At 42.2% G+C, this 17891-nt stretch overlaps 1 protein-coding gene across 3 annotated transcripts in view; it reads right to left on the bottom strand.

The window, feature by feature from the left end:
* Nucleotides 1-16265, bottom strand: part of LOC126344047 (uncharacterized) — a 524480-nt gene extending 508215 nt beyond the window's left edge. For all 3 annotated transcript variants that reach the window (XR_007565159.1, XM_050001989.1, XM_050001991.1), the window contains exon 1: nt 16210-16265. Coding sequence is in view for 2 of the 3 variants with exons in the window: in XM_050001989.1 (XP_049857946.1) it covers nt 16210-16224 (15 nt within the window). In the remaining variant the exon portion in view is untranslated. The remainder of the gene's footprint in view (nt 1-16209) is intronic.
* Nucleotides 16266-17891: the final 1626 nt, after the last annotated feature.

Below are 17891 nucleotides of genomic sequence, written 5' to 3'. Positions count from 1 at the left end.
TTGCATCACTTACTAAAGTCCCCCTTGTATATTTCACCCTAATTTCCAAAAAAGTTCAAACATTTTGAGTGGCTGTAAATTTCACCCTCAATTCCAAAGGAGTTCAAACATTTTCAGTGGCTGATTTATCAGGCTAATTGAGGTGTCACAGGTGGTCTGAGTGGTCTACAAACCAGGAACATATGCTAGCAGTCCTGTGACTATGGCTGTTGGCCTCTCGGAAGACGAAATTGCCCACAAGACATTCATCATGAAGATGTAGAAAAAGAGCAACGCTTGATCACTAATAGTGTTGTGATAAACATCCTGGTTCATACACACAGTAACAGAGTGTGTCCTAGACGAAAAACGCCTGAAAAATATGACGTAAATACCTCCGGCCTGAACTGCACTCCACACACAGTGGGCCAGCGCTGCACTCAACACGTTGCACCATTTGGAAAAAAAACCTCACAATACACGCCTTCAGTCGGCTACTGTAGAGTTTCCATATCATTTTGGTCGCATTGAACGCGTTAATTTTCTTATGCTGCTGTGAGCAACGACCCTCTGCGAGGTACTCAATTTCAAATGCCCAGTGAGTGAAAGTCCATTCACAGTGTTGCTAGGAAACTAATTCGTGTCGACCTTTATTAATGCACGTCGCCTTTGAAACTGATTTTCATTGGCATTTTCCAGTCCCTGTCGGTTAGGATATTCTTAGGACTACTGTGCTTACCCTGTCTTGCGTGACAGAGGACGGTATATGTTTCCTTGTGAACACGCTGGACATTGTGTTTATGTAACAGAAAATCAGGCAGCTTCGTTCACGGTGTAATCGTGGACACGTCCCAACAGGGACGAATTGAAAAATGTAGCACTGTAACTCGAAGTTACTGTAGATGCTAAACATAGTTTCAGTTAAACTTCTCCTTTGAATTTTTTTTTTTTTTTTTTTTTGACCTTTCGAAAAGTCTGTAGCTTCTCACTCTACTCCAACATCAATTTTTTCTGTAGACCCAACAGAATTTTGTTGAGACTCGATTGGTTTTCTTTGTGCTCCTTTAGCAGGTTTCGCCGGACACCGTTTCTTGTGCTATCCAGTTGCACGCAGCAGGTGAGTCGATGGTGAAAACTGAGATGTCTACCCGACGGAACACCGAACCCCGGATAGTCACACACGATGCCCATGCGCTACAGCTCACTGATCAGCTGGCCAACGTATCCTGCGACCAAACAAACTAGTGATGCACTGAATCTTAATTCTCTGAAATATTTTCCGTTAACACTGTTCGTACAAAATGAGATAAATAACGATGCCGTATCAGCGAGAGGCTAGACGTGTGTTACATCACGTCTTCAAGCCGCAGATGTCACGTCTTCTGTTACTATCAGAGGATAAAAATGTTTGCTGTGGCCACATGCGTGCGTTTGTCCAGAGATAAGCAAGGCCGATGTACTGGAGGAAAAAAAATACTGGGAAAGAATTCTTTGTCAATTCATCGATAACGTGGCTGAATACTTGGCTTAATATTAACATTACATTGAAAGTGAAGGCTTTGAAAAATGGTTTTTCTTGGATAACAGCAACCTACGTATTAGAAAAAAGAACGCTGGAATAAAATTTTGAAGCTGAATCCAAACGCTATAAATTAATTTTTTAAGTGAGTATATCCATTTGACTGAACTGTCGTTTATTTAATTACAATCCACGTTTCGGCATTTTATGCCATTTTCCAGTGACTGAGTTTATGTCATTAACTTATATTGCAGGAGATTAAGCTCGATGTCCTGTCATAAAAGTCGGAAACCTGGGTCGCAATTAAATGAACAACAGTACAGTGAAATGACAGTGTGTTCATTTAAAAACTATTGTGTGACTGTTGCTTAGCAACATCAAAAACTGCTCTAGCATCAATTAAGAAAAGTTCATTAAACAAAATCCCATGGAGAAAATCAGGTAAGATTCTTCTTCTTCTGAAAATATACCCCTGAGCAAAATATGTCCCATCAAAAAGCATCTACAAACTGTCGTACCTAAGCAATGAAGACAGAAATAAATATTCACGAAAATTTTGGCGCTGTTGTTATTGTGAACAAGGATCTCTTTCTTACAGCTGTGTCAGTTCTGATGTACAACACAGAGCTTCGAAGGGTACCTCCATCTCACCTTCGAGAGTACAACAAGTTGTAGCCGTAAGGAAGGCTACTGACGTCATGCTCGAAACGCCGAGTTTTAATGCACAAGCACCGCGGCGAGACCATGGATAGTTTTCCTCAAAACTGAAGTTTATGACTAATTGGACTACATTTATTTTACAAAGGAGAATTTCGAGGATAAAGTTTACATCTTTAGTGGCATCGGTTTCCCGACATCTTAAGAGTGGAGGGTGATGTTGGACTCTCCATCGTACACTACACTACAAAACCAACCACTGTACACAGCATTTATTCAACTATACCGCACAAAACTTTCGATAACTCAGCCGTTGCGTTGGCACCAGTGGACAGTTCGCAGTTTCAGATAGTTGAAGAGGTACAGGGAACATCGATTCACTTCACAGCAGCTTATGTTGGTGAATCAACTACTTACGTCTCCATTCCCTCTGAGGGTTTCTCACACAACGAGACGTCAGGGACCAAAATATTCTATCAACCATGGCCTTCTCTCATGAGAGCACAAGTTACCAAAAATTAACTAGAAAGTTCATAAATAGCCCTCACTTCACTGCAGAGTGAAAGATTCTTTCTGGAAAGTATTACCCAGGTTGTGGCTAAGCATTTTCTCTACAGTACCTTTTCTTCTAGATGTGTTAGTAGCACAAGGTCTATAGGAGAACTATGTTTGAAAGGTAGCGGAGAGGTACAAGCGGAAATTAAGCTGTGAGATGGACTCGTAAGTCGTGTCTGGGTATCTCAGCACGTAAAATGACTACCCGCAGGACGTGTGGTTCCATGTTCCAGGTTCCAGGTTCGCGTTCCGTCCGGCACACACTTTTAATCTGCGAGGAAAATTCAGACACAGTGCACACAATGAAAGATTGATTCTGTGAAAGATGAACTACTTTAGTGTGCAAAACGATTATTTTGTGATGTCTGATTTTTAAAAGGTTTTCACGTAAAAAACGTAATATCGGAGGTAATTTACCTGCTGATGAGTGTTAACTATCATGCTGGTTCTATTCGTGCGTCATATTCGTAGGTTCACCCCTGAAATATGTCGTGCCGTGAAGAAGAAGTTGACGGTTTTGACAGCAGGTTAATGAGTGTTGTCTTGTATCAGCTAGCAGCACACTGAGGGAAGGGTACAAAAGAAGGGTATAATTAGGTGTGATATGAACAGAAAGAGACAGAGAATACCATGTGACACCTCCAGAGCGTTCTCTATCTCTGCTCCAAGCCGCGGGCTCCAGCTGTTGTGTCTCCAGTCTATTACCAATGCTGCTTCACATGGGAACATTACTTGTGCTCCTCACTCTCTCGAGAAACGTCAGGTTTGCTTCATATCATCCATAATGAAAGCAGAAATGATAATATGACCGTCATAGTATAACAAGGAAAGATGGTCGCTAGTTTTTCAACGCGCTCCCTTTGGTGCACACTGCAGACAAATACAGCATAAATACGCAGTTCACTGGCGGGTCACATTGCACGCTGCCCCCTGCTGCTGAGTATGGCTGAGTCATCCTCCTTGTCGTATGGAGACCACTGTACTAGCGTAGACTAATGATGCTGCCTGCAGCAAGCAGTAGCTCCTGTAATTAATTCATCACAGTGGTCACCTCATGTTCATATAGGCTTCAATTTAAACCAACATAAGCGAGACAGTTTCTCCAATTTGGAGCATTGTACTACATAAACAACAGACACGTTATAATGCTGCATCGTGGTGTGTAATCGACTGCTGCAAAACTTAAGCTGTTACAAGCAACAGTTATAACAGAGAGTAATCCGTCCTGCAGCTCACTACTGACGCCAAATTTCAACACTATGCGACCTACCGCAGAGTGTCAAAGATGTCCAGTATACCTGGGTACCACGTTGAGATAAATCATTGACAGGAAACAAACACGCAGCAAGTAAACACTACACTGTCGAGTATTCGCTACTGTAGAACAGTCGATTCGCGACTCATAACCCTAGGAACTCATCAACTGCATCACTGATACAACGCATAGAGCAGAAATACCTCTCAGATGAGCATTTCGTTCTGCGTCTTTGTCAACATTAAGCTGAAACTGTCATATGATCTCGGGACGACGCTGTCTGCTTAAGACCAGTTCACATTGGATGTCAACATCATGTCAAGTGACATCAAAACATTCCAGAATGCATTTCAAATGCAACATTCACATAGGTCACCAACAGATCGTCACGTCACGCCACGGAAGATGAAGGTTTCTCGATAGTGTCACCTGCTAACATCTTAAGTTAGCCTATTTTCATCGGACTCATTCATGTTATAGTAATGGGTTCTGTGGGGCTTTTTTTGCATTAGTGATCTCCAAGCTATTATTGTACTTTGTTTTCGCAGCAAATTGTAAATTTTTCATGACAGCTTGGATATTTTTCCCGTTTAATGTTCTTACACAAGCGAGGTCAGATATCTGAAAGCGACAATTAATTGGGTTTAACAATAACAGAACAGAGCTGACGCCCACAATGTACGTAAACAAGAAACAAGTTGATGAAGAAATTTGCATTGAATAATATGTTAACTCTTTTAACTCCTTTAACATAGGATAAACATATAGATGTTTATGACGTTATTAGTTACCTGAGGAAAAAACGTAATCGATAAGGTAAACAGTCTCCATTTATTTAATTACAGCTATTGTTTGAGATGTTTGTGTTTATATATGTTCCCTACCAAACCAATGTCGATAATTTGAAATGTTGTTTCAGTTCTCAGCACTTTACTAAACATTACTGATCGAGAATATACATTATGTAGTTATCTTTGGCAATTCATAAACTTTTACGTTGTTAGTTTTCTATTCCGATACTATACTCCGACCTTATGTATCGAGGTTGCTAGTCACAGCCTCGCTTTCACCTTTAGGTACTGGGCTAAGCGGACGGACGTGACACGACGAGCAGTGTAAATATACTAAAGGTAAAATCTTCTGGGTGGTTAGGTGGGTTCATATTTCCTCTAAAATAATCGACGCTTGGACCCCTCTGCTGCGATCTTCTTCAGTATCTTCCTGTGTCCACTATTGCTAGAACACTGTCAGGGAACAGTGTCGCGTTCTCTTATAAACGGAAGTTTTCCCGCGTCTGTGCTGTAAAAAAATGGGAGTATTAGTTGAAATTCTTCCGGCTAATATTCCTGCACCTTTAAATACACGCTGACATAAAGCTGGCGTGACGTGGTGCTCGTTCATTTTGCTCCTCATAACCAAGAGCCCAGTTTACTCCAAGTATCAAACGCAGATTGTTATGACGTCTACAAAAAGCCTATACTAAATCCATAGTTTCTTCGATGTGAATCTGTGCTAACGATATAATAATATTCATATTTTATAAGGAGCATTACGAACAAACTTATGCCGTTCCAATGTCACTTGACCATTTTGGCAATGTATGTTGCCAACACAAAATCAATTCTGCGCATCTTAATACTTACTCCAGAAGTATTTTTACTCTATGGTAGAATAGCATAAAGTACAGAAACCCCTGTTTCGCTCACTGTAACTTCAAAAACGTATGGACCCTTTGTGAGTAATGTCATCAGATTGATCAGAAAATCCCATCACTTACTAACATCACCATTACTCACACGCAGCATCAATTTCATTTCCTTCTGACATCCATTAATTGTGTGTACATTTTCTGTTTCGGCCTAGCTCTGTGGACTTAGTGTTGAAAAATAATACCATAATGAGTGAAGTTAATGGAGAAAATGTTCACATAAATGTAGATTAAACGTAGTAAAACTGAAACTGAACATACTGTTTTATCTCCGTTATGATGCCAATATATTACAGCAAGATCGAAAATGAACAGTGTCGAGCAGATGGTCAGCAGACAGCTTGGCCTTATTTATAAACTATATCACTAAGTACAGTTTTATCACTTACATCGCTTTAGTCTTCTTTCTTCAGGTGTCGAATTCTCTACTAAAAGACGGCGTTAGACTATCGAGGAGACAATACAGTGATCTGTATATTTAAATTTTTGAGTAATACAGTTTATATCAGAATACCTTTAATTTTCTATCAGTTAGTATTGGTTTTTTCATCTTATCAGCGGTTACAGAATATATTTCGCCAGACAAGTTCCACTTTTATAAAGCATCTTCTGTGGCCATCCTGGAAATGTGTCTTTACATATTGATATTTATCAGTTAAATACACTCTTCCTTTATAATATTGGCGTACAGTTAACTGGTGTTTTTAAGTCTTATTTACATATTCTAAAGTCTACCGAACTTTCCTTCGTTCTCCGTGGAGGCTGAGATCGAAGCGAATCATGTTGCACATTCAGTTTTCAAAGTTCTTCTTCTTTCAACCTGCTTTTCCTTATACGCACTTGTGTGTTTTCTTTTTCACCTGACGTTCGTAAACTTCTCCAGAGAAATAGTACTGTAGTTCCAATGTTACGCACTCAGCGCAGTGTTTATGTTTATTCTCGATGATCGGTTTCAGCAAGTACAGGTCATCTTCAGATATGGATAAATGAAAAACCCGTCGTAGAATTAGTTCCGCTTGATCAACAGTTGTTGCAACGAGTTTTCAGGCAACCAGATCTGAAAATGGCCAATGTTTTCCGAAAATGGCCACCCGAATTACATGATATTTTGATACAGACTGACTTACTCAAATACCTCTCGAATATTCTGCTGTAATCATCACTGAAAAAATCACTACCTCTGCATACATTTGAACATATGTTTGTTTGTAAAACTTATTTCAGTACCTTTATAAAACTGTGAATCATAAATGTCCACATTCGTAACAGGGAAAAACAGATTCTGAGCACAAAAAAAGAGAGACTATTACCTCGCTTACAAAGTCAATATCAGCACACGAACAGGCAAATGAACACCATATCTACTCCCCATTCCTTAAGGAAACTCCTAACACAACATCTGTTATTTTTTTCCAAAGTATATTGTATCATATGCCATGCTGGTATAACGGATGAGCACTGGTCTCTGACTCTGGAGGTTCCGCGTTCAATTCCCGATAAGGGTGGGGACTGTTCGTCGTTCTAGTTCCTCGAGAACGACCCCAGGTTCACTCGTCGTCAGGCTGCTATCAAATGAGTACCGGAGATCATTACCGGGGCTACAGGGCGGCTGGGGTAAGAGGCCTGGCACCCTCTCTCACCTCCCTGTGCTCTCCTTCATTCAGGCCAATCGGTCGATCACGGGCTTGCGCCACAGATACTTACGTATTGTGGCATGCGAGAATAGTGCCTAAAACGGTAAGGTGCTATACAGCAGCTTGAGTCTACAATAGATTGGTATAATTTTTCATTTCTCCTCCAGAAAGCACCAGCAGTTCGTTGTACAAGGAAAATATAACGTATGTAGCTTCCGCCATTCTGTGAGTGGTTTGATACTCCAGCGCTAACCCCTTCACCTCAGAATAGCCCTTGCACCTTATGACATCAATTATATGCTGCATGTATTCCAATCTCTGTCTTATCCCAAGTTCTTATCCTCTACAGCTCCTCTCGTAACATGGAGGTTATTCCTAGTTGTCTTAAAACATGACCTATCATACTGTCACTTCCCCTTGTCATTGTTTTCAATATGTTCCTTTCATTTCCTTTTCTGCGGAGAAACTCATCATTCCTTATGTTATCAGTCCACCTAATTGTCAACATTTTTGTGTGGCACCACATCTGAAACTTTTCGCTTCTCGTTTGCTCCGGTTTCTCACTGTCCACGATTCAGTACGACACAATGTTGTGCTCCAAACGCACATTCTCAGTAATTTATTCCTGAAATTAAGGCATATGTTTGATACCAGGAGACTTCTTTTGGCTATGAATGCCGCCTTTGCTTGTGCTAACCTGAGTTTTACGTCCTCCTTGCTTACTCTCTCATGGATTACCTTGCTTCCAAGCTAGCAGCACTACTTAACTTGGTCTACACGGTGATCATCAGTTCTGATATTAAGCTTTTCGCTGTTCTCATTTTTGCTACATTCATTACTTTCGTCTTTTTCCTGTTTACTCTCAATCCATACGCTGTACCCATTATAATAGTTCTATCAATAGATTCTGAAACTCTTCTTCATCTCAATGAGTACGCAATGCTATCAGCGACTCTTATCATTGATATGATTTTACCCTCAATTTTAAACCCACTCTTGAACGTTTATTTTGTTTCTGTCTCAGGTTCTTCGATGTATTCCTCGATAGACTGCATCCCTTACATTCTTGAATCCGAGCGCATCGTTCTTGGTGTCCTACTCTTACTGCCCGTCTTGCTTCTCGTACATTTCCCTGTAGCTTAACCCTATTTTGCTCAGATTTTCTCACCTGTTTCACCATTTTACGTTACCGTACGATTTTACTAGGTCGACAAATTCTATGAGTGTATCCTCATGTTTCTTCGGCCGTGCATCCATTAATAAGTGCAACGTCAGAACTTCTCCTGATGCCTTTATCTTTCCTAAAGCTATCAGATAGACCATCAATTTTCTTTTCCATACTTCTGTGTATTAGTTTTGACAGCAGCTTTGACGCATGATATGTTAAGCTGATTGTGTGATAGCTTTCGCACTTATATGCCACGTCGCACAGTAAAAACTGTGTTCCTGACCATTTTTAAATTATTTTCCAAAATTACTTACCTTCTTAGCATCGACTGTCAGCTGCTGCATCATAAGTGAAGAGTGGTAGTTTATTAAAAAACTGTCATGACTCTGAGCAACCGCCGATTCCCAAGTGTAGCGTTTACAGCTGTCGCATGTCTGGTTTTAGTTCTCCATAATGAGTACGATGAAAACTCGCCTTTATTCACCAACATGCAGGGACAAATTCTCAGCAGAACTTCGCAAATGGGCGCCGTACTTTCTCCTCTGTTAATGGACGCATCTGTAGGACGTAGACACCTCAAGTGAAGCCATTTCCATCTCACTGACCATTGTGCAGTAAAGAAAACCACTGCGACCAGGCAGGTGGATTCCTGAGATGAATACTCACACAAGTACCCATTAAAATACTGTCACGTCTTTATAATGAATAAAATGAAGAACTGCGCAACACAAAGATGACACATCCTTTTTACAACGCCTAAGAAATATGAAGGCTCATAGTGTTGATGACATTAAAGAAGGCAATCTTCTATGACTACGTTGGAAGGAGAAGATTCATGGGATTAAAATTCAGAGTGAAAGGATATGAGTGGTTAAGATTCACTGATGACTTTGCTATCATCAGTCAAAGTGAAGAAGAATTACATGATCTGCTGAATGGATTAATCTAATGTGATTGAGAGTAAAGCGAGAAAATATGAAAGTAATGAATGTTACAGAAATGAGAATAAGCGATGAGATTAATATCAAAATTGGTGATCACGAAGTCGACTAAATTAAGGAATCCTGGTACCTTGGAATCAAGATATTTCATGACGGACGAAACGAGGTCATAAATATATGGCTGAGGATAAGCGTTTGGGCCATAGTGTTGTTTGGTAGTGAATCGTGGACATCAAGAAAGCATACAAATGTAAGACAATGTATGCTCCTAAATGTATGGTTGCTTCGAGACAAGTTTTGGTCACTGCATAAAAAAACGGGTTGGTGATATGTAGATGAGGTATGGTACGTCTGGAAGTTACATGTGCATGTCCCCACAGACATATGATAATAAGCATTGAGAGGAAATTTGCTTATGGACAACTGTAAACGAGTAAAGAGTGAACGATGAAAGTATGTATGTATAATTGTGCAGAAAGTATGAAATCCGCTGTAATGTTTTGAAATGTGGAAACTTTATTGTGAGTGGTTGAAAAAGCATTTAGAGGGACAGAAAAGTAACTTGAACAGTTACAAATACAGTGTATCTAACAGAGCTGCGCTGCTGTGGAGAAGAAAGTTGGGAACTCACATGATCAATATACGTCACATCTCGCTAACGTTAGGAACTATCACCTACAGATGTTTAATGTTCATGTAAATGTAAATATTAAGATGTGGCCGCTGTTGCTGTTGCTGTTGTAACACCTGGAAGAAAGTGTATTTACTTCACCTGAGGCTCTACCTGATCCCAGTCCCTATGGCTCTCACTGAGGAGCAGTGACCACTGCAAAAGTAATGCCTTCGCAAGTAGTGGAGTTGACAAAAATGGTTCAAATCGCTCTGAGCACTATGGGACTTAGCATCTATGGTCATCAGTCCCCTAGAACTTAGAACTACTTAAACCTAACTAACCTAAGGACATCACATAACACCAAGCCATCACGAGGCAGAGAAAATCCCTGACCCCGGCGGGAATACAACCCGGGAACCCGGGCGCGGGAAGCGAGAACGCTACCGCACGACCATGAGATGCGGACAGTGGAGATGACAAACCCACTGACAGAGAAGTCAGAATGCTGCGCCGTCCCGACTATCCCCTTGAAGAGTTACCACCGTACATCAGAAGAAAGTGAGCAAGTCAGGCTCAGTATTAACAAGAGGAGTGCCCCAGCTCGAGCGGCGTCGAACCGCGATTGGACATCCACTGAGTGGCGACAGATGACCTTCCAGACAAATCATGTTTTATGCTCCACCGAACAGATGGCCGTCGGCGTGTACAAGGTGAAACGTATGGAAGCAAACACCGTTCAACAATCGTTGGAAGGCTCCAGGCCTGAGGAGGGTGCGCGATCGTGTGGGGAATGTGTTCGTGCCATTTCCTGGGCGATCTAGTCATTCTAGAAGGATCAAACCTTGGGAACCGTGTCCACTACTACGAGCAGCTTGAAGCAGCTTGTTTCTCCTCAGCACGATGCTATCTACCAGCGGAACAATTCAACTTGTCGCTCAGCTCGCAGTCTGCTTGCGTGGTTCGAAGTTCATGGAACTCACCAGATTTAAATTCAGTCGAGAATCTATGGAACGACCTCGATCGGACTCCTCTCGTAAGAAACCTCGCGCAGTTCGCCACAACACTCAAGTCCGCACCGCTGTCGGTATCTTCCAGAACGTGAGTGAAGCTCTTGCTCTCGCCGCGATCGCAGCTGTAAAAAGTGGTTATTCGGGCTTCTAACAGGTGTCACGTTAATATGACTGGTCAGTGTATGTCCCTGTGCGTACAGCATGCTTTTCACACACTGATTGAAGCAGAAGTTTTGCTTCTTGCCAGAGAGTACCTTATTTAAATCTACTGTGAATCTACTGTTACACTATATTCTTTCTTCAGCGACTTATGCTAACGTTGGATTTGTTAACCTTTAACCATCGATTGTACAAGAATGGGGGCTTTACACATAAGGGCTCTTGGTCGGTTTTAGCGTAGTTTTCATGTAAGTGTTGGGAGATGCAAACTTCGAGTATATATGCCAAATTCCTGAAAAGCAGGGAGTAGACAGATTGATGGCAGCTGTATAAGAAATCTCAAAGCAAATTACACAAATCCTACACAATTCATTAATGTCACCGCCACTGTAGGGATGAAGTAATATTTAGGAAGTGTGAAAATTAATTGAAATTCGTAAGAATTTATACCTACGATGGCAAGGTGCCACTGACACGCTATCCGGTCACATTGGTTTGGCCGCCTGCCAAAAGCCCGAACAACCACATTTCCCTTCGTGCCATTCAGTTAGGTGGACGACTGACGTTTCGCTACATCGTTGCTCTCTACATAAAGCTCCCGAATTTTTGTTCTGAAGTACTGTCAAACAGATAACATACGCTCACAAGGTCTCTGATAAAGCTGGTGTTAAGTGTCGATCATAAGTCTTTTCTGATAACAAGAAATAAATGGCTATAAAGGATGTCTAGTGGAATTACATGGCTTCGTACCCGTCTAGCACCAGTTCGTTCCACGTGTACGATCCTATAGAGTTTTCAGTGCGTACAGAGTCTTCAATGAAAGTTCCATTCCAAATCTAGATAGTTATCCAAAAAAATAGGTGTCCTCCTACGCTCTTTACAGCAGTCACAGATTAATTCAGTGGAATCAGGAAACACAAACCCTAACGCCATCATTGAATTTTTCTTTTCTTCTTCTAAATTTAAATATCACAAAGTGCGGTAATCGTTTATTTCCACTTTTTAGATTCAGTACTTTCAGCTTCACTTTGTATTGTACTGTATTGAACTGGGGACGTAGAAACGACGGAGGGGCTTTGTCCTCACCGTAGCCCTCAGTGGTTCACAACCCCACAACAGGCTACAGCAGTCCACTCACCCCACTGCCACCCTACACCGAACCCAGGGTTATTGTGCATTCCCCTCCTCTGGAAACGTCCCATACCAGACGAGTGTAACGCCAAATGTTTGCGTGGTAGAGTAATTGTGTTGCACGCGTACGTGGAGACAGTGTTCGCGCAGCAATCGCCGACATAGCGTAACTGAGGTGGAATAAGGCGAACCAGCCCGCATTCGCCGAGGCAGATGGAAAACCGCCTAAAAACCATCCACAGACTGGCCGGCACACCGGATTTCGACACTAAAACGCCAGCGTGCCAGCGACCGGCCAGCGACCGGCCAGTTGGGTAGTGCGAGCGACCGGCACGCCTTCCCGCCCGGGACTTCTCTTTACTCGATGCACTGACAAACCTAACTATAAATATTTCAGAACTAAACTTTCAGTAGCTAGATAGTTTAATTTTGTCTTTCTCAAATTTTCCTTAATTCGTGATTCTTACAGTAGTACTCAACATACAAAACACTCAAGAGAGGATGTTGGCTGAAGATAGAAGAACTATATTAGTATTATGACCTGGTCGTCGTGCGTGAACACTCAGATTAAACGTGTGATTCATTACATTAGTTTATTTTTGTCAATTGGTGATAATGCTTTTAGCAGAACGTTATCATAGTATCACAAGTTTCAGCACATTTAGGCGTTCTTCGGCATTACCCTTACGCCGCACAGAAAGTCTATGCACAAACGTTTCTTTTCCCTACGTGAAATACAAAACTTTGCTGGCAGGAACGCGCTCTTACAGTGATACCAACATACCACTTTGTCTGTGTCTTATCTGCAGCCTACTAAGCGTTCACGAGCAGAGAATGAAACAATTCCTATATGGGAAGTGTGCTTTATCTATTCTTTACTGGAATTGTGGAAAGATAGCAGGGCCTGTTATGCAATCACTTCTGAAGAAGGGAGAAACACTCCTGATTAAATTTGTGGCATTGTTAGTAGTCGGGTAATGTGACAGACTAAGCTTTTTATTTAAATGACCTTGATCTGGGACACACATTCCGTCGGTGCGCTATTCCTCCTCTAGCTACGTCTTTACCACCACATTTACTGCCCAACTCCAACTGACAACTATAACACTCGCTGGTCGCATGCGACTAACCATCGGATTCTTGGCCTGTGCTCCACAGGTGCGAGTAAAATATGTTCATCTTTGAGTAAGGGGCCGTGGATCCCTTACAAGGGCCAATTAATCACAATGCGGCTATTCTTTTACTTTTAAGTATTTGGGGTGCAGTTTCGGATAGTCATCCTCGGGAGCGCCGATAGGATTCTTGCCGCGCGCTGATGTCCGTCGGCGGCAAAATCCTGGTCTCTCGCCTCCTCAGACAGGCTTCGAACCAACCAACAGCATGTGTAAGAGCTTTGATGTGTAAGTTGTACTGCTTCCTCACGACTCCCGCCTTGTCCAGCGCACAGCGACACAACACAGACTCTACGTCATATACATGCTTAATTAACATTCAAGAGCAACATGCGACACTACGTGCCCGGGAGGCTTGTATGGTTAAATGCTCACTAGAATATGAGGATCATCAAGTAACACCTTCATCATTCTCCCCTGATGTTGAACCACTGACAGAATATCATAAAATACCTCGTATACATAAAAAAAAAAACCGCGCATGTTACATTGTAACCAGAAAAGATTTAATGCTAAAGGAAATTTTAAATATTGAGTGCATTCCATACCGACGAGAAGCGACAGCTATCCTAGTAACACAACTCAGCTGGCGTCGAAATTAAAACAGTTATCACATTACGAGTAAGGAATATCTACATACAAAACGTACTATAGTACTATAGTAGAACACATACATATTGTGCTGACTGTGCTTCAAACACAGAGAAAGTTATCTGATTGGATATCCGGTAATGTATTCTACTACATTCATTATTTGCAATTTGAAGAACACATCTCATATCTGTTGAAAACAAGTATATAATAAGTAGAGGATCGTAAAATACGTCTAGTGTTCATGTTCACTATCTACTGCAGGGAGCAAGCTTTATTCTTTGTTTCTGAGACATGTCTCACACGAAGGCGGTCCATCTTGATCGTATGTAATGCTATGAACGTGCAAATTGCCGTCACATTACGCAGATGTGACTAAGCAACTAGACATGAATCAATAGAGTAAGTTATAGTCAATCATTAGACGAAACATCTATCCATCAAGGCACTGCATAACGCTGTGAAACAAATTTGCACAGTTATCGTATCCCATTATCGTATGCCCTCATAAGTCCCTTCATAAGATCTACACATACATACACACACACACATATTCTGAGGGCATATACTTATTTAGATATGAAAGTATTGGGTAACTTTCTGAATGTTTTTCGTTGCTATTACTTATTTGCAGGTTTATCATAAAAAACGCAACTCACAGCGGCACTTCTTTAAGCATACTGTTTCCGTCCTACAGTTTTTCCTTCCTTATTCTTATTATTATCAAAGCATATATCTGCAATAGGAAGTTTCTACATCCACACAACTCCTTTCCTCTAGATACTCCCACCCTAGTTCCTGAAGCATTTCCGTAACACTCGCGTGATGATCAAACCTACCAGTAACAAATCTAGCAGCCCGCCTCTGAATTGCGTCTATGTCCTCTCTCAATCCGACCTGATAGGGATCCCAAATACTCGGGCAGTACTCAAGAATAGGTCGTATTAGTGTTTTATAAGCGGTCTCCTTTAGAGATTAACCACATCTTCCCGAAATTCTACCAATAAACCGAAGACGACTATCCGCCTTCCCCACAACTGCCATTACATGCTTGTCTCACTTCATATCGCTCTGCAATGTTACGCTTAAATATTTAACCGACGAGACTGTGTCAAGCGCTGCACTACTAATGGAGCATTCAAACATTACAGGATTCTTTTTCCTACTCATCTGCATTAATTTACGTTTATCTATATTTTGAATTAGCTCCCATTGTTTACACCAATCACAAATCCTGTCCAAGTCATCTTGTATCCTCGTACAGTCACGCAACGACGACACCTTCCCGTACACTACAGCATCATCAGCAAACAGCCGCACATTGCTATCCACCGTATCCAAAAGATCATTTATGTAGATAGAAAACATCGGCGGACCTGGGGCACTCCAGATGATAATCTCACTTTCGATGAACATTCACCATAATAAATTCGAAAACATCGTTTCTTTTGGAGCAATGATAATCGACTATATTATCGCTTGAGCGCAGACAAAATGCAGTCAGGCCTTATAGTTTGTCTGAAATGCCGCTCTCCGTGATAATAATTTCCTGAGACACAGGAAGATACGTATTAACAAGAAAAATAAGCACTTAACGGCTAGCTTTGTCCTGAGAAATCAATGTTCATAAAACATATCAAATGTAAGACATATTTTCATAAGTATGTCCGCAGAATGTCGTACATTGATGCTGACGCACTGTCAAGCTAACAAAACAAAGTAAAATATTCGGCTTTGGGAAAACGAAATTCGTTTCACTGATAGAGTTGTGGGAAACGACGATGAAGATCTGCAAACGTTGTTCATTCAAAGGTGCCGGATAATTATAGTCATGCATCTGTAAGATCAGCGGAACATTCAGATGAGATTCTGATTGCCACGTAGAGAAACAGTCACGTTACCGTTTTGCGGTGTATTGTACAACGCCTTGATCAATAGATGTTCCAGGCTCAGCAAATAATTGATTACAACTTACTTCTTGAACTTCACCCGTACGCTCTGCTGGACATCGGAGCTGAGCGCAGCGCTGGTCGCAGCTCTTCGAATAGGCCTCGCGGCGCGCTGCGGGCCATGTGACGTGGCCGGCGGGCGGCGGATAAGAGGCGACGGGTACTCACGTGAGAGCGGGCCATGTCCGAATCCCGTGGGCGACGCCTGCCGTGTGAAACGCCGCCTCACCAGCTCACTCGCTTATCTGTCTCGCGACCTACTTGCTACAGATATCGCTCATCCTGTCACCCAAAACAAACATTTTTTCACTCGTTCGCGCATCGATAAAATGCAGCCACACAATAAGGGGCCTTTTTTAAAATATATGCAGCGATATTCGCTATATCTACTGACTCCTACACAAGGTCGCTTAAAGATTTTCGCTCTCATGTGCTATAAACTTTAAAATAATACTGAACGTATATTTGAGGTTGACATATTACACTACTGGCCATTAAATTTACTACACCACGACGATGACATGCTACAGACGCGAAATTTAACCAGCAGGAAGAAGATGCTGTGATATGCAACTGATTAGCTTTTCAGAGCATTCGCACAAGGTTGGCGCCGGGGGCGACACCTACAACGTGCTGACATCAGGAACGTTTCCAAACTATTTCTCATACACTAACAGCAGTTGACCGGCGTTGCCTGGTGAAACGTTGTTGTGATGCCTCGTGCAAGGAGAAATGCGTACCATCACGTTTCCAATTTTGATAAAGGTCGGATTGTAGCCTATCGCGATTGCGGTTTATCGTATCGCGACATTGCTGCTCGCAATGGTCGACATCCAATGACTGTTAGCAGAATATGGAATCGGTGAGTTCAGGAGGGTAATACGGAACGCTGTGCTGGATCCCAACGGCCTCGCATGGCTGTAACGGATCGTGCACCCACGTCTCGATCCCTGCATCAACAGATGGGGGCGTTTGCAAGACAAGAAACATCTGCACGAACAGTTCGACGACGTTTGCAGCAGCATGGAATATCAGTTCGGAGACCATGGCTGCTGTTACCCTTGACGCTGCATCACAGACAGGAGCGCTTGCGATGTTGTACTCAACGACGAACCTGGGTGCACGAATGGCAAAACGTTATTTTTTTGGATGAATACAAGTTCTGTTTACAGCATCATGATGGTCGCATCCGTGTTTGGCGACATCGCGGTGAACGCACATTGGAAGCGTGTATTCGTCATCGCCATACTATCTTAGCACCCGGCGTGATGGTATGGGGTGCCGTTGGTTACACGTCTCGGTCACCTCTTGTTCGCATTGATGGCACATTCAACAGTGGACGTTACATTTCAGATGTGTTACAACCCGCGGCTCTACCCTTCATTCGATCCCTACGAAACCCTACATTTCAGCAGTATAATGTACGACAGCATTTTGCAGGTCCAATACGGGCCTTTCTGGATATAGAAAATGAACGACTGCTGCCCTGGCCAGCACATTCTCCAGATATCTCACCAATTGAAAACGTCTGGTCAATGGTGGCCGAGCACCTGGCTCGTCACAATACGCCAGTCACTACTCTTGATGAACTGTGGTATTGTGTTGAAGCTGCATAGGCAGCTGTACCTGTACACGCCATCCAAGCTCTGTTTGACTCAATGCCCAGGCGTATCAAGGCCGTTATTACGGCCAGAGGTGTTTGTTCTGGGTACTGATTTCTCAGGATTTATCCCCCCAAACTGCGTGAAAATGTAATCACATGTCAGTTCTAGTATAATATATGTATCCAATGAATACCCGTTTATCATCTGCATTGCTTCTTGGTGTAGCAGTTTAATGGCCAGTAGCGT

Source organism: Schistocerca gregaria, chromosome 1 (assembly GCF_023897955.1).
Source record: "Schistocerca gregaria isolate iqSchGreg1 chromosome 1, iqSchGreg1.2, whole genome shotgun sequence".
Taxonomy (NCBI): Eukaryota; Metazoa; Arthropoda; class Insecta; order Orthoptera; family Acrididae; genus Schistocerca; species Schistocerca gregaria.
This window is presented reverse-complemented; position numbering and strand designations above follow the sequence as displayed.